The sequence below is a fragment of the Lithobates pipiens genome, unplaced genomic scaffold (genome assembly GCF_037356315.1).
Source record: "Lithobates pipiens isolate NorthernLeopardFrog02 unplaced genomic scaffold, aLitPip1_a1.2 Scaffold_18, whole genome shotgun sequence".
NCBI lineage: Eukaryota > Metazoa > Chordata > Amphibia > Anura > Ranidae > Lithobates > Lithobates pipiens.
The window spans coordinates 429,498,516-429,516,684 of record NW_027507758.1 but is presented as its reverse complement, the minus strand read 5'-3'; the positions used below and the strand labels follow the sequence as shown (position 1 = coordinate 429,516,684).

Genomic DNA, 18,169 nt, shown 5'->3' with positions numbered 1-18,169 from the left:
TATGACTCTGTTCAGGACGCTTAAATTGATGACCATCCGAAACCCACCAGAAGCCTTCCTTACCAGGAAGCCTTCCTTCCTTACAAAGATGTGAGAATAAAATCCTCTTAATTTTTGATCTCCTGGAGCGGGCGATATAGCACCCTCTGTTTCCCACATCGCAATCAGATTCACCATGGCCTGACATCTCTCTTGGTCCCTTGGCAGATGAGTAAGAAAAAACCTCTGGGGTGGGGGCTTTTGAATTCCAAACTGTAACCTCTATCATTTGGAAGATAAAAGGATTGCTGGAAATCTCTGCCCATTCCTTGATGAAATGGCCCAATCTCCCTCCTACCACCGCTCTGGCATCACTGGGGATTTTTGGTAGGGGCTGAAGGAGCAAAGAGTGCCCCCCCCCCTTTTTGCTCGTCTTTGTTAAAAGAATACTTCTTCTTTGCCTGTTGCCTATTGGCCTTAAAATTGACTTTTTTCTGAAAGCCACAAAAAAGGCCTCTTATTCTGAGGCTTATTCTTTTGAGAAGATGGAAACCAGGCTCCCTGGACAGGTAAGTGTCTATATATTAATAGTCAGCAGCTGCAGTATTTGTAGCTATTGACTTTTAATTTTTTTATGGGGAGGGGCTGGACCTCCTCTTTAAAGCAGAGTTGCAGGCTTTTTTTTTTTTAATCAAAAGTCAGCAGCTACAAAAAGTTTAGCTGCTGACTTTTAATAAAAAGACACTTACCAGTTCCACGGTCCAGCGGTGCGGCCACACGCAGCCCCACTCCTCTCCCTCTCCTCTGCGCATCCATTGGAACTGTGGGCACCCAGCAGTGACAACTTGTGGATTCATGGCCGTGCACGCATGGCGCATTCCCAGTGGTCAGGCAATCTTCCAGGGCCTGTCACGTGTCCCAGAAGATTGCCGAGAGGGAGGGGCTGCGTAGGGGGAGAGGAGGAGTCGCCTAGGCAGCCCGTAGGTGAAAGGAGGAAGTGGGACAGGAAGTCCCTCTCCAAAGTAGTCACCCCCTCTCCCCCCCCCCCCAAGAAAATTTACATTAAATGTGGCATGTAAGGAGTGTGGCATGGAGGAGTGCTTAAAGCAGAAGTTCCACTTTTATACTTTATGTTTTAAAAAAAAATAAAAATAACTAAACCGTAAAGTTAGCCCAATTTGTTTGTATAATGTGAAACACAATGTTACGCTGATAATCGTGAGAGAATCATGACCTTTATTCCAAGCAAAAAATAAAAAATAAAAAATCGAATTTTATCCAGAATCGTGCAGCTTGAATACCCCTTTCACACGGGGGCATTTTTCAGGTGCTTTTGGGCTAAAAATAGCACCTGTAAAGCGCCTGGCAAATACCTCAGCCCCAGTGTGAGAGCCCAAATGCTTTCACACTGGGGTGGTGCATTTGCAGGATATTAGAAAAAGTCCTGCAAGCAGCATCTTTGGGGCAGTGGTGGAGTGGTGTATACGACACTCCTCCACCACCCCTGCCCATTGGAATGCATGGGCAGTGCTGCCGAAGAGCCTGAAAAGCGCTTCGGCAGCAGTGCTTTTCACCCTTTTTTTTCGGCTGCTAGCGGGGGTTAAAAGTGCCCACTAGTGGCTGAATAGCGCCGCTAAAACTACGGTAAAGTGCCACTAAAACTTTTGAAGCCATGTTGCGGGTACATGCTCGTCGTAGAGTTCGTGCTTTGCAGGGGCTTGGTGTTGGGCTTCTAGCTTTGACACAAGCCCAGTCCATGAACAGGGCGAGGAGCAGTTCATGGACAAAGAATTGGTTGCTCCAGCATGACCAATTCTCGCACATGCCTTTGCTTCGTGAGATCTGGGAGAATAATACTGATGATTTCAGGAATTATCTTAGTATGACGGACTCCATTTTTCACCATCTGTTGGCTTTGCTGAACCCTTATATCAGCAGGCAGGACACCTGCATGTGGCAAGCCATCACTCTGAAGCAGAGGCTCATCACCACGTTGTGGTACTTGGAGACTGGGAGAAGCCTGCAGGACCTCAAGTTCTCAACAGGCATCTCCCCCCAGGCTCTGGGGATCATTATTCCAGAGACCTGTTCTAACAATATTCAGGTCCTGCAGAAGGACTATATGAAGGTACATTTTCTCCTTTAACATGACATTATATTTATTTAATGTTTGCTAATATATTGTATTTATTTCATCATTCCCTAATTACCATGATTGCAATATGCTGTGAATGTCTCCTTTATCCTCATACATGTTGGATTTTTTTAATGCTCTTTTTTGTCCTTCATGCATATTTGCCTTCACAAACTTCCCCAGCATGCTCTCCTGGGCCCATATACACCTATAGCCTAGTCACTTAATGTATATTGTCAGCTCCATTGTAGTGATTTACCCTAAATACCCCCTAAAATGTGTACAAATGTTATTGTTGTCCTTAAATTCATGCAGAGTGTTAGAGGGTTTTTTTTTTTGGTGCCCAAAATCATTTGGAACCCTCCTTCCCCCACAACCGCTAAGTCAGCTGATACCAATCCTCTATCTGCTTACCTTGCCAAACCCATACACACTATACCTACTACCTCTTTTGTGGTCATATTTATGGATGAATTCACCAAAGCATGTAGTGCAAGGGCCTGCCTGAATACTTTCAAATGGTATTGTTTAAAGTTTTGTTCTCCTATTATCTTGACAGGTAATTGCAGAATCTAAAAATGAGCTTCCATTTTTTTATTTTATTATGCCACTGCTTAGCTGTCCAGTGGGCTGCCAATAGTGCAATTAAGGAGGGGCTAGCCAAAGTAACACATTACTTTGTTACTCCATTACTTAGTGGAGAGGGTTACCTGTTCAAAACATACCCCGCCACCACCCCCTTAAGAGGGGGGGGGAATCTCATAATTGGGACTTATATTTTAGCCTTTAAATATTCTTTGCAATAAAATGTTTTACTGATGTTGGGCAAAAAATTTTGTGTCCAATCTGCTTGCAATGTTTATGTGCAAAACTACTAATTTGATTTTTCTTGTTTGACTCCACAGCTTCCTTCAACACCACAGGAATGGCAGACTGTGGCTTCCCAATTTTCCCAGTGGTGGGATTTTCATAACTACGGAGGGGCTATCGATGGGAAGCACGTCCACATCGACCCCCCACCACCCCATTTAGGGTCATATTATTTTAACTATAAGAGGGTTTCATAGTATCGTGTTGATGGTGGTGGTGTCGGCGACATATGAGTTTCTGTATGTGGGCGTGGGGAGGAATGGCCGGATGTCAGATGGAGGAGTATTTACCCGGACCAAGTTCCACCAATGTCTAGAGAGTGGTGGATTGGGATTGCCACTCCCGGAGAGGAACGTCGAAGGACGGCACTGATATGCGGCACTGATAGATGGCATTGCTAGGCATCACTGATGGCACTGGCAGGATTGGGGATGGACATTGATTGGCAGCTGCCTGATGGTCTAGGGTGGCATACCTTGTGGTCCAGTGTAGTGGCATCTCTGATGGCATCCTGGTGGTCTTGGGTGGGGGGGGGATTGGCTCTCCTCTACTCACGTCTGTCAGACGCAAGTGAGGAAAAGCCGATCAACGGCTCTTCCTGTTTACATTGTAATCAGTTGTGATTGAACACGGCTGATCACGTGGTAAAGAGCCTCCGCCAGAGGCTCTTTACTGAGATCGTTGTAGCAGTGTGTCAGACTGACACACCACCGATCGCCACGATTCATGCCTCTACGGGTGTGCGAGAGCAATCTTTCTGGAGGGCCGTCATATGACGTCCACCCAGAACAAGAGCCATGCCACCCAGCCGCCATTTCACAGCTGGAAAGCGGTTAAGCAGGAAACACAAAGTGGTGACTCCAACCTAAAGCCTCGTACACACGGCACGATTGTTGGCAGGGGATGTCTCTTGACAGACTGTTCTCCCAAAATCTTACCGTTAGTACACTCCTTTTGACAATTGTTGTCCAATTTTGGGCCAAAAAATGTTGGATGACAGGCTAGTGAGTTTTTGGTGGACAACAGTTTGACCTCAGATTTTTGTATCGTGTGTACACAAATCCGTCACATAAGTCGAAAGTACAAACACGCATGCTCGGAATCAATGCTCACCAAACACAAAATTAGCAGAAGGGACACAAAGGGTGGCGCTCAAGAGCTAAAATTCCTTGTAGTACGTTACTACGCTCGTGTTTGTGGCACGACAATTGTGTACCGTTAGTATGCAAGACAAGATCCTGGCACATGCCCTTTAGACAAAAATCAGATGCTCGGTTGGCCAACAATTGTACCGTGTGTATGAGGCTTAAGAGTTGTCAGTGTGCTGGGAGGCCTATAGTAATCAAATGTGTTCTCAGCCACACATCATACCCCATGGTCACAGCTCAGTGCAGTCAGAGGAAGTGTCAGTAGGTGAGGAAGGATTGTAGCTTGTTAGCAGAGGACAGTCACATCTTCTACCAAGGGTTGTCCTCCTCTAGATCACATCTGCCTGTCTATGGACAGCACAGCTCAGTGATGTCTATCTACGATCTCTATACTGGAGGTACATACTCACTGGCTGGGATGGAGGGTCAGTACGAGTCTCTCTATATATAAACAATCCATATAGGGCCGCTCCATTACCTGTCGCCCGATCACACAGCTCCGGGCCTCCTTCCTTTCTGCCTCACCAACACCACTGTCAGCGCGTTCCGTCACTATGGTTACGTATCGCGAGATTTCACCCGGCAAATCTCTTGGGCAAGTAGTAAACTCAGGAAAAGGCGTATAAGTCCCACAGCTTAGTAACAGAACGTTAGTACCAGAGCCAAAACATCCACATTGAAATCGCGTAAAAGAGTACAGTGGATAGGTAAAACACTGGAAACCACCGCATTCTCTGACGCCTGGGTTCCGTGCCCTCCATTTTTGTTTCTGGCAAGAAACTGGCAATGGTCTCCTAGAATGAGACTTATGCGCGTGCTTTCCAGCATTTTCTTCAGCACGTTAAGGATTTCGGACCTCGTCTCGCTGGTTCTTTGTTAGCTTTGAACATTCGGTTATTTATTTATATATATATTGTAACCGTTAAAGTTTTCCTGGAGCTTTGCCTGAATGAAATATGGCGGCTCTACGAGATAGGCACGTGACCAGTTGCCCAGTCACCTCAACTAACTAATGCTAATCAAGGGACCGTCCCACCGAGGCCCTCTCCATTTCGACACGCCCCTATCTGTTGCTCCGCAACCAATCCCCGCCCCATTCAAACCGCCTGGTAGTCCAGTAACCGTCAATTTGTATCTTTGCCTGTTGTAATGACCGTTATTACAGTGAGCGTTGTGGCGTGCTGCGCCCATACAGTGCCCCCACCGTTCTGCCCAATGGCTCTCCTGTAGCCGCGTCACGGGCTGCTGTGCGGAGCCGCTGGGAAAATGGCAGACGGCTCCATTTTTTTTTTTCAAATCTGACTGGCGGCTCCCACAATCCCCTGCGCGTTTGTAACGAACTTCGCTTTGAGTTTGGATTTTGGGCGCCATTTTCGAGTGGAGTATCAGAGCGGAGAGCAGGCAGGGACTGAGCACGGCGCTCCACACCGGGGAAAACACGTTCACAGACCGCCCCACACTACCGGAAAAATCGGCAAAAAATTCACCAGGCATCCCGGGATACAGGCGGTCCGCCCCGAGCCGCTGGAAAGGTGAATTAGACCGGACTTAGCCTTTTATTACTTTTAGCGGGATGACAGGCACAGCCAGCTGTCATGTCTGCCCCACATGGACCGACCGGCTCGTGCTGCGACTTGTAGTGCCACACTCTACTCTTCTGTCATCGGTCTCCCAGGGACACCGACTGTCACCTACCGCACATCATCCGAGGAGACTGGCATACATGGCACGATCTTCACATTGGTCGGCACACTTCTCCCCACACAGGGTGACACTCAGCTTTTCTAACTATAGAACACCCAACCACAGGGCGCCCGATCTATCCATACACGGGGCGATACTGATCGTCATCGTATACATAGTGTCACTAATTCTCGGACATCCTGATGGAATGACAGATCACCTGGACATTGATATCAACATAATACACGGGGCGATTCCCATCGGTGGTGTGTGATGGAGATATTGTCACTAATTCTATAGGAGCTTTGACATAATGACACATCACTTTGGGGGTATATATATATATATATATATATATATATCGGTGTGATACTGATGTATGATGTAGATATACATCCTCATTCAATGACCTATCACCTGGACGACACTATCCCTGTAATACACAGGACGATACTGATCGTCATTATATAGATATTGTCATTACAGGACATCCTGATTGGATGACAGATCCAGACGCACACACATATTGTGTGTATGTGTGTGTGTGTGTATATATATATATATATATATATATATATCACACACTAATTATATAGGACCTCCTGGTTTGAATGATCGGGTGACATGTCACCTGGATCTCTCTATCTATCTATCTATCTATCTATCTATCTATCTATATATATATATATATATATATATATATATATATATATATATATATATATATATATATATATATAGTGTGTGGATATCTATATACATACGTATATATCGTTTTATATTAGATAGCTATCTACACACTGTGTGTATGTATAATATAGATCTCCAGGTGACCTGTCACCTGATCATTCAAACCAGGGGGTCCTATATAATTAGTGACAATATATACAACACACACTGATCGGTATCGCACTAAAAATATTTTATATATATATATATATATATATATATTCCTTTTTTTTTTTTTTTGTACTGATGTAGATATTGTAAACAATCATAGGACATCCTCATTATTGAATGACAGATCACCTGGACACCAATCGGTGTATCGTGTAGATATTGTAACTACATAATATAACTAATTATAGGATCTCCAAATTAAATGATAGATCGCCTGGACACTCGTATAGATAAATACACATTGTGACATGATCTATATATATATATATTGTAACTATTGGACATCCTAATTTGACACATTGGCAGATTAGCTGAGCATTACTTTTCATACCATACATACACTGTGAACTTACTGATCGGTGTGTGACATGGTCTCTAGATATTGCAGTTGTATGACATCCGGATTATTAAATGTCAGTGTCCAGGCAATCTGCCTTCCATGTAATAATCATATATATATACTCCCATACAATACATCAAGAGACCACCAAACACACCGATTACCTTTGCGATGTATCATTATATATGTACTTTGTGTCTAGGTCAGCCGTTTCAAATCAGAGGAACCATTATTTTCTGGTTTCAGGACACCCCTGCTAAAAATGACTATATCTGCAACATTAGTGTTTATCAGTGGGAAGAAGACTGATCTTTCCACTTGTGATTGGGAAGACCCCCCTATAGATGGCTAAAAGGATCAATGGTGTCAGTGGGAATTTATGTGAGAGGCAGAAATGACTGATTGCTCAAGGAACCCATCTCTGGAGGGACCCTAGGGGTCCGTGAAATCCTGGTTGATAATCCCTGGTCTAGGTGATGTGCCACCCATGTACAGTTTATGATGTCCTATTTCGATCCCTAGACCATGGCACAGCGATCTGTATAGCCCTGTGTGTTATAGGGATGTTGGTACTCGGGTGATCTGTCAGTCATTCAATAATCGGTAACACACCGATTACTATGCGTTCTATTAGTGTCCTGGTGATCTATCGTTTATTCAATAATCAAGAGGCCCTCTCATTTCTATCTCATGACACACACCGATCTGTATGGCCCAGTTTAGGATGTCCTATTATTTGTATTCCTAAACCATGGCACATCGATCTGTATGTTATAGGGATGTTAGTACTGTGTTGATCTGTCATTTTTTCGGTAATCTTGAAGTCCTATAATGACAGGAGCTCTGTTTAGAGGCCATGACACACACCAAGTATAGGAATACAAGCATTCAGGTGATCTGCCATTCATGTATTGGGATGATCAGTTACAATGTATATGTAGACCGACACACAACGATCGATATCGCACTGTGACTGTGTGTGTATTATATGAATATTGGTGCACAGATGACCTGTCAGACATTTTTCTATATTACAAAGTGTGTGATACTGATTCATGGTTGAAAGATCCTGTAACCGATTACAGAACCTCCTGAATAATGAATGTCAGATCACCTGAAGGCTAGTATTCCTACAGTACTCTAAAGAGAGGTTCTGTCATTTTGCATCTTGGGACATCCCTATTATTGAATGAATGAATGACAGATCACCTGATTAACAACACCCTATAACACACAGGGCCATATAGATCGGTGTTTCTCATGGATTAGGTATAGAAATGATAGGACCTCCTGATTATGGAATAAACGATAGATCATCAGGACACTAATATAATACATTGTAATTAGTAATCAGTGTGTTTGGCGGTCTATTTCTATAGATGTAACTGGTTATTCATAGCACATCGTGATTGGCGGATCGCCTGCACACTGACATTCCTATAATGGGCAGGGTGACACTAATCGGTGGGTTTCGTGGCTAGAGGGAACTATGGTGGGTTTATGGCGCCCTGATTATTGCATGACAATGCACTAACGTTCTGGTCATAGGCGATGCTTCATTCACAAAGCTCTCACGAGGGACGTTGGCATGTCACCTGACTGTCACTTTACAGGACATAAGAATCCCTATCCAGGAGGTGAGCCTTGTGTGTGCTGATGGTTATAAGGCGTGTGATGCCAATCGGGCAGACCTGTCTCTGATGTGCTGAACTGGATAGTGGTCTGGTTGTTGTAGGACTCATCCAGTGGAGTGTGATCTCATCTAGCTGTGTACAATGATCACCAGAATAAGTGAGAACTTTACAATCATCCTGGGCTGTCATTATTAGAAGTGTCACAATGTCAGAGCAAAGGCATAGGTGTATCAAGTCTAACGTTCCTGTGTTTATGGCTCGGAACACTAAAATCCAGCCATTGTGAAGGAGATCTTTTATTTCATTGTATTATTTTGTAAAGGGAAGGTGACCTTTTCCTGATTTGTCTAGGTGTGCACCGATGAGCCTCCCCTCCACCATATAGGGGGGGGGGGGGGGGCTCTCTTCTGATGACTTGCCTTGTGTTTTGGCTACACAGATCACTATGCCACCCAAAAAGACTAAAACATCTACAGCTGTGGCCAGAGAGCCCACCGAGAAGTCGCTGGATGAGAGGGATGGAGCCCCGACAGCTCCCGAAGAAGTGGCAGCAGATGGGGATGCACCTACACAGGGTATGCATGGCACTGTCACTGCGAACTCCTATAAGGGGGAGGAATCGGCTCTTTGAATGGGACATGGACTAAGTCAATCGGTGTGATGCAGTTCCCGGTGGGGGGGTTCTGGTGGAACGGGGTGCCAGTTCTCTGTATGCCTCCATGATGGACCCCTCTCCTCTGCAACCTTTGGGGAGTTGGCAGTTTTCTGTGCGGGGAGGGGGTCGTCTTTGTGTAAAGAGCATGACCACGGGGACGATGACAGGCGATTAACTCCTTGCTTGCGCAGAGAGCCGGCCGATCGTCAGTGCCTGGCAGGGCGATGTACAGAACTTTGTGCCGATCGCGGTGTGCGCGTTCTTTCAGGTGAGGCGGCCCGATCATACGCAAGATGATCCACTAACACTGCTGTATAGTGCATGGGGCCGGCCGAGCGAACTTTATCGCTAATGCACGCTGTCAGCTTGTGGTCAGCGAGCAACTGGCTGACTCTGGAAAGGGTGGAAAAAGCCCGATTGCTGCCTTAGTTCTTGAAATAGGGGTGGGGGCTCCGGGGGGGAGGAAGGGCGGTAATCGGGACCCCTACAGCAGCCTGTGTCACTGGAATGGGGGCCAACCTGTGCTTGATTCATACAGGGGCCATGCACCATTGCTGTCATACCTCTTCTCTTTTTTTAGAAGCTTCTAATGAGGCGGTTGATAATCGAAGTTTGGAGGAGATCTTGAGTAGCATCCCTCCTCCCCCACCTCCAGCAATGACCAATGAAGCTGGAGCTCCTCGTCTCATGATAACCCATATTGTAAACCAGAACTTCAAATCCTATGCTGGGGAACAAATACTGGGGCCTTTTCATAAGGTAAGACCTGTCTTCTTATTGTAGTCTACAATGCTCACCTACATCCTTCCTAATTGCCCATTATTATTACTCTAATGTAACCTACATGTACACACTAATGCTTTCATGATGATGCCAAGATCTTCATGTAATCAAGTTTGTTACAGTCTGCTGTTTTTACACTAGATTGTGTTTTTTTTTCTTCTCTCTCTTGGTGAAGTGAATTGCTTGGTCGTCATAATATATATATATATATTTTTTTTTTTCTGTAATCAAGTGGCAGTTTTTTTGTTTTCATTGTTTTTGTTTAGCGTTTCTCATGTATTATTGGACCCAATGGCAGTGGAAAGTCCAACGTTATCGATTCAATGCTTTTTGTTTTTGGCTATCGAGCACAAAAAATAAGATCCAAAAAGCTGTCCGTGTTGATCCACAATTCTGACCAGCATAAAGATGTTCAAAGTTGTACAGTGGAAGTTCACTTTCAGAAAATCGTAGATAAGGTAACTAACTCTCTTAACATTCTTTTTCAGTTTAAAAAAAAATTATATATTCTGAAAGTCTGAACAGAGTGCTAGATAAAGTTGTATTTCTCTGTTTAACTGTTTTATTTTTCTGTTTAACACATTCCCATTTTATTTTTATTTTTTTAAAATACGTTTGACTACTATTGCATATTTAGTGTACTTGCACATTCTATTTTTGTACAAATCTACTCCTACCTCCCCGTTTTTTGTTTGTTTCCTGTTTGCATGCTGATATTCTCTCCATTGTTATCTAAGGCCTGCAAATAAAAGCTGGCGCTCTGTTGAAGAAATCAAATAAAAAGTTGATATTAAAAAAAAAAAAAAAAAATATTTTATATATCAACTTTATTTGTATTCTATTGATTTTATTACGTTACATGTTTGTCTTAGTTTATTGGGGAAAAAAAAACGTAATTTAAAATTAAAACAAAGCAATTAATACAGTACATCTTTCTTTCTTTCTTTCTTTCTTTCTTTCTTTCTTTCTTTCTTTCTTTCTTTCTTTCTTTCTTTCTTTCTTTCTTTCTTTCTTTCTTTCTTTCTTTCTTTCTTTCTTTCTTTCTTTCTTTCTTTCTTTCTTTCTTTCTTTCTTTCTTTCTTTCTTTCTTTCTTTCTTTCTTTCTTTCTTTCTTTCTTTCTTTCTTTCTTTCTTTCTTTCTTTCTTTCTTCTCATTAATATAGATATATATTTTTATCCTTAACAGGAAGGTGATGATTTTGAAGTAATTCCTAACAGCAAATTTTATGTAGCCAGAACTGCTTACAAAGATAATTCTTCTGTGTATCACATTAGTGGTAAAAAGAGCTCATTTAAGGACGTGGGTGCGTTGCTCAGAAGTCATGGGATCGATTTGGATCATAACAGGTTCCTTATTTTGCAGGTAAGCTTACCTTTCTGTGGTCATGTTCATAAACTTTGCACTAGTTTTACAGTCTCTTCTACTTTTTACAAAATATAAAAAGGGGGGGGGGGGGGGGAGTTTTATATATTTTTTTTTAAATATATTTTTCTAACCAAATGTGAAACCCTTAAAAGCTGTAGCAGCACATCATGATTTGCATAGTTTATTAAAGATACTAATCATTATTTGCTGCTTCAGTATTTTATGGAATCTGTCTCAATACTGAATACTGTTCTAGTGAAATGACAACCAAGGACAATAGTTTGACCTGCTCTGCTTTAGCAGCACGTAAATATTGGGTGGTAAGATAGAGAACCCCAATATTATTGTGCTGCTTTAGTGTGGCAGAACACAACATCACCTCTTTGGATATTTTCATGTGCTACTGGCCCAGAAGGACTTAAATGCTGTTTTTGTATTATTAATCTTTATACTTTATTTTTTGTGTTAGATATAAATAGTATATAGTTGGATTTCTTGACTCATGGCTGCATCAAGTTGTGTATTCTTGTAGAAGGTATTTGAGAAGTAAGCTTGTTTAGTACTTTTAAGTGTGTGTTTGTAGACTGGTTTGAGCTGTTATGCAGCCATTTATATATTGCTGTGAAGAGATAGAAGCAGTAATGGGCAATTCATGAGTTTTCACTTTAATTGTGGGAAGTGTCTTTTGCTTTTCCAAAATCGTTTGCTGTTGTAGCCTTCCAGTGCCGAATAGTGTGCTGTTAAAAGGGTGAAATTGTTCTGCCAAGAAATACTGCCTACAGTGAAGTTTTGGGTCTTGCTTATTAACTCTTTGTATGCCAGGCCATCTATGATAGTTCAGTGTGTTGTAGTACTTTTGTCTTGAGAGGGCTACCTCTTTATGTCTTGTATATGGATTTTTGCCACACCTCACTCAGTGGATGCTTTACAAATTCTACAGTTATATGTGGGTGTGTTTAGTTAGGCAATATTGTGATAAGTAGTATGTTGAACAGTAATCTCATGCATGTGTGTAATTTATTTCATATTGCATTAATGGTACAAACCTTTTTATGGCATGCGGTATGACTTGCATCAGTTGCCATATAAATGTCTTCAAAAACAGCTTTCTTGCATCAGTTTTTGTTTGAAGGATCCTCATGAAGGGCATGTGCTTTCTTTTATGGAGTTTAATAAATATGTATAATTGTATACTACGTATACCTTTTAAATAAAGCAGCTCACCGTTCTGATTTTAGACCTCAAAAAAAAAAAAATCCTGCACATTTATTTGGGCCAGGTGGACCAAGCATGTGTATTCTAGTTAAAAAAAAGTTTGTCTAGTGTAGAAGAGATACAATTAAACGATATTTTAAATATGGTGTTCTCATGGTAAATTGAGGTGGCCACTTGAAAGACCTAATTTTATCTAAAGACTAAAGGAAGGGGAAAAAAACTTAATTGATACAATTGTAGATTCCTGTTTTGGAAAGTTTGTAACGTTTTGGAAAAAATTGTATTGATACAAGAACTTTTTTTGACCGTGACAGATTTTCCCTTTTTTTTTTTTTTTTGTTTTTTTTTCTCTTGCTGGTATACTGTCCTGGTTGCCGGAAATCATTTGTCTGCTCTCTGGAAAGTTCTTTTTTTTTTTTCTCTATATCTATCTCTATCATATCAAAAAAATAATTTTTTTTTCTATATTAAATATTTTGTTTCAGGTGTTTTTTTATTTTTATTTTTGTGGTACTTTTAAAACTGTGGTGTTCTCTTTCTTGTGAAATACTATATAAGCAAGCTTATTTTATTGATGAAACGTGGTGTTCAAGTAATTGTGAAGTACACCTCAGCTGAAGTTTACAGAACGTACAGGGTGAAATGCATGTAGACTTTCTGGCTAGTTTTCATGCAGTGTTCTGCATTTTAACAGACCATGACACTGATAATCTTATTGCAGTTCAATTGTGGATTTTAAGTCGTTTTTTAGTTTAACTTGCATAGTAAGCCAATCTTGCAAAAAATGTTTTTCTTCCTCTGTACCCCTTATCCTTTATTGTAACAATAAATTGTGACTGTCTAGCAATACTATTATGCGGTAGTATAGTTTAGCATTTTTCTAACTTGTTTACTAGATGGTCTCAACTAACATGAATCCTTTGGTGCATGTTACTACAGTGTGAAATGTCATTGTTATGTTTAGCTATCTTCTGCCTATAGATGGCAAGATATTAGTTCCTGTTAAAGGGTTTCCCTTTTTTTTTTTTTTTTTTTGTCATAAACCTTTTTAATACAAAGTTAATATAAACTTGAAGCTCCTGCATCTGCACAAGTTTCATTATTTTTAGAGTAAACAAAAGGAATATTTGGATATGGCACAGATCCAGTTCTTGATTCCTGGACCTAGTTACCTGTTCTTTACTGTACACAAGCAGTTAATTTCTGAACAATGGCAGTTTATCAGTACAAATACTTTAAGGCTATTGATGAGTTGTAACGTATTCAAGTATAGTTTTGATAGGTTTTTATTTTTAGTAGCCTTTTAGTTTTGGTTTGGTAGTTGTAGATTTAGCTTTTTCCCCCTGGCTTATTGAAAGCATTTTCTTGTACTTTTATCATTTTTAAAAATAATGTAAATTTAGTATTTGAGGAAAGACATAATTGTGCATTTATTTATACACATTGTGTGTGTTTTATTTATAATTCTCCCATCTGCAGCTTGCCATTGGCTGTTATTGTAACACCACCATTCCAAACTCCACCCCTGACCGACACTCCTCGAGCCTTTTTTGCATGTTTGCGTCATTGATTGCATCTCCCCTCCTTTTCTTGGTGCTTTCTAGCTTGGTTCATCAGCCAACGCCCAGCTACCAAATATGGCCTCTGTCCAGCCACCCTTCTAATGATGTTTTTATCAGCACTCTGGCCAGTACATGCTAGCTGAATTTGACCCCATTACTTATGCATATGTGTGGTGTTAATTACACAGGGGTCAATCTATTCTGGCTTTAGGTCTTTGTACGAGTGTAACTTTCACGGTTTCTTTAATCCGCAATAAATTTTCAATGTAAGTGTTTTATATTCCACCGCGTCATCATATTTGTTAAGATGTGTTGTGTTTAATTCATTATGTTCATTGTACATGCATTAGTATTAAAAAAAAAAAAAAAAACGCTGTGATGCTTGCAGACTGTAAGCCCATGAGGGCGCCCTCCCATATAATGGCTAGATTGCTTGTTTGTCTTACCAGGATGGTGAGTTAGGCTTTTTGTAGGCTACCACTTTAACTCTATATTGCTGGCTAGGACCAAGATTTCAAAGGCCCTTAGATTGTTAGAGTGCATTGTTTTTTTAAGAAATCAACATTGCCTTTTTTTATACTGTATTAAATGTCAGTATTTTGCCTTCCCTCTAGTTCAATAAAAGATTTGGTTAAATACTGAGAAACTCGTTTTGAGAATTGTTTTTCAACAAAAAATTAAGCCAGTAAAGCCTTGTTATATGGTACATCTTCAAATTTAAATTCTTACGTGCATTTTCTTTTTAAACAAGTCCTTTTCATTAAGTAAATATTATCATTTTCTTCAGCTGAAATTGTGAAAATACATAACTGAAGTGTTTTGCGGTGTTTACATCTTCATTTGTGGTAATGCTTTAATGAAAGTTGCACATCTCTCACAGATGAATGAGGTTAACCTAAGGGATTCAGGAAGTGGCTTGAGTGTTTAGCTAAGCTGCCCTTGCCTTTACCTTCAATTTTCCATTCACTTCTGTCCCTTCATTTCCCCCTTCTTTTTTTTTTTTTTTTTGTCCTTGATCGCAGCATTTCATATGAAAATGTATTTACTATTGTGATTGTGTATTAACTCTTAAGAGAGGATGGACAATGACAATAAAAGTGTGTGTGTGTGTGTATATATATATGTGTGTGTATGTATGTATGTGTATGTGTGTGTGTGTAATATATATATATATATATATATATATATATATATATATATATATATATATATATATATATATATATATATATATATATATATATAAAAAAATTTACATATTTTTTTTTTTTTTTTTTTTTTGACCCAAAAAAAAAAATCTATAAAACGCTCTGCATTGATTTTGAGGAGTCGATCTATTTAAAAACTATTTCAATTTTGAAACGAAGGCAGTGGTTGAATCATTTTCTGTTTAGATTGAGTCGAGGTAGTTAGATCACTGCACCTTTTTAATTCTAAATTCTTGTCACCTGTTTAATTAAAAAAATATATATATATATCTATCTTTCATAAATTTTACAAAGGATGTGGAAGTAACGTTCATTAATGAATCAGCAATTCTTTATTGGGAAGTGCTTTTAAGTCTGCATGGGATTTTCATAAACTTTGGTAGTCCAGGGTGTGCCCCCCCCCCTTTTTTTTTTTTTTTTTTTTTTTTTTTTTTTCTTCTCTAAATGCATTACTTTAGTAGGTTGAATTGAAGCAATTGTGTGTCTGTTAGGGTTGAGACTGGTATTATATTATTATTTATTTAGCAAATATTTTATGAAAAGTTGATAAGATCTTAAAGGTAGCCTTACTCAAAGCAATTAGAGTCACATGTGAGCGGTTGCAACAAACAATTGATCATAAGTATAAGCTATCATGTAATGCAACACATACTGTATCTATTAAATACATACGGTATCTATTTAAAAATACGATCTATCTGAAACCATCTTTTGAAAAAGGGACCTAGATATGTCATGCAATTGGTTGCTGATGCACGTGAATTTTTATTTGATCAATCAGAAGCGATTTATTAAATGCCCATTGACTTGTCAGCACTGAAATCTATCCCAAGTTCACTAAATCAAATGTAGGGTTTGTGGTTTACGATTCTTATTCAATTTCAACATTTTAGTATCATCCACATGCTCTATTCATATTGAATTATATCAATTATGTGTGTGGCCACCTTTTGGGTTATAACTGCTTTGTTGGCTAACGAATTGTTTGTACTGATAAAATTCCTCATGCCATTGAGGTTTATTTTGACTTAATGTTTCCATTTGTTTCTGTCGTAAGCGATTTGTTGACATTGAAACTAAGTTTGCCAAATCTTCCCAAAACTGGACAATTTTTTGGCTTCATTAGCTAATTGGATTCTGCAGTTGGCGAATGTAACCTGCCCCTGAGATGCTTTACAGTTGTATCTTCACCTTCTTTTCTGAAACAAACAATCTCCCTCCCCCAAGCATTACTGTACATATAATGCAGTCTTGCAACGTTTGGATAGTGTATGGCATGAAATGATTGCAACAAAACGCACAAAAAAACTCAACCTGAAGAAATGCCCAATTTTTGATGAATGCTATGGTTCTGTGTTGATATTATGCAGCTGGCCCTGCAATAACCACTTGCCGACCACCCTGTAGTAGTCTTACTGCCACAGGGCAGCAGCTGTGTGCAGAATCACGTGCATGTATGCGATTCTCCATTTTTGCCTGTTGTGTGTATCGCCTCTGTGATTGTTCACGACGGGTGACGGGCACTCCGTGTGCTCCGACACCTGCTGATCGCAAGTAAACACAAAACGGTCATCTGCCTAATGTATACAAGGCAAATCGCCAGTCACACGGTGAAGAAATGGGTACTGTGTTCCTGCAAATCAGGGACTAGAAATCCATATCTTCCCCTAGTAAAAGTAGCACATACAGAACACTGGCTTGGCACATAGTTAACCATTTGATCGCCCTAAATGTGTAACCCATTTCTTGCCAGTGTCATTAATACAGTTAGTGCATATTTTTAGCACTGATCAGTATTATTGTCACCTGTTCCCACAAAGTGTCAGTGTCCCATTGTCCACTGCAATATCACAGTGCTACTATAAGTTGCTGATCCCCATTACTGGTATAAATTAAAAAAAAAAAAAATTCCATAAATATATCCCATAGTTTATATATTTCTAAAGATACACAAACCACAATCCCTTTACCTAGTGTATCATCACAGCGCTCAAATTGCCCAAATTCTACACCTTAGTTAATTGAAATTTTAGAATTAGTTTGTATGCACCTTTATATATTTGATATCCCATAGTTTGTAGGTGCTATAGCTTTCGCTTAAACCCATCAATATACGCTTTATTGGGGCGTTTTTGGCTTTTAAGAAAAAAAAAAAAAATTTGTCTTGTTTTATAGTGCAAAAAATAAATGCAGTGGTGATCAAATACCACCAAAAGAAACCCACTATTTGTGGGACATAAATTGTATTTGGGGGTACTTCGTGGCATGACCGCACAATTGTCAAAGTAGCGCACTACTGTATCGCAAAAAGTGGTCTGGTCATGAAGGGGGTCAAATCTTCCGTTGGTCAAGTGGTTTAACTGCTTGCTGACCATCCGCCATCATTATACTGCTGCAGGTTGGCACGATCCCGTGAGCCATCGTAGCTATACGTTGGCCCCTTTAAACAGGATAGCAGGTGCGTGCCCGCTGCCCTGCAGAGTTGCCGATGCTCGTGGTCGATGGTCACGTGCACTAGAGGCAGAACAGGGATGTGTGTGTAAACGCACAAATCCCCATTCCATCTCTCCTCACAGAACAGATTGTGAGTTCCTAATAGCTAGGAACCACGATCTGTCATCCTCTAGTCAGTCCCCTCCCCCTACAGTTAGAACACACAGGTAATAGTTAACCCCTTGATCTCCCCCTAGTG

At 40.4% G+C, this 18,169-nt stretch overlaps 2 protein-coding genes across 3 annotated transcripts in view; one reads left to right on the top strand and one right to left on the bottom strand.

The window, feature by feature from the left end:
* The window catches only part of IFT80 (intraflagellar transport 80), a 189,469-nt gene extending 184,638 nt beyond the window's left edge, over positions 1 to 4,831 (bottom strand). The window contains exon 1 of one of the 2 annotated variants that reach the window (XM_077488065.1): positions 4,610 to 4,831. The gene's annotated coding sequence lies outside the window, so the exon portion shown is untranslated. The remainder of the gene's footprint in view (positions 1 to 4,609) is intronic. The other variant, XM_077488064.1, reaches the window with a different exon arrangement.
* Positions 4,832 to 5,485: 654 nt separating this feature from the next.
* The window catches only part of SMC4 (structural maintenance of chromosomes 4), a 97,372-nt gene continuing 84,688 nt past the window's right edge, over positions 5,486 to 18,169 (top strand). Inside the window, exons 1-5 of the mRNA XM_077488063.1 lie at positions 5,486 to 5,663; positions 9,128 to 9,263; positions 9,924 to 10,102; positions 10,393 to 10,584; positions 11,313 to 11,489. Coding sequence (XP_077344189.1) covers positions 9,134 to 9,263; positions 9,924 to 10,102; positions 10,393 to 10,584; positions 11,313 to 11,489 — 678 coding nt within the window. The 5' untranslated portion in view covers positions 5,486 to 5,663; positions 9,128 to 9,133. The remainder of the gene's footprint in view (positions 5,664 to 9,127; positions 9,264 to 9,923; positions 10,103 to 10,392; positions 10,585 to 11,312; positions 11,490 to 18,169) is intronic.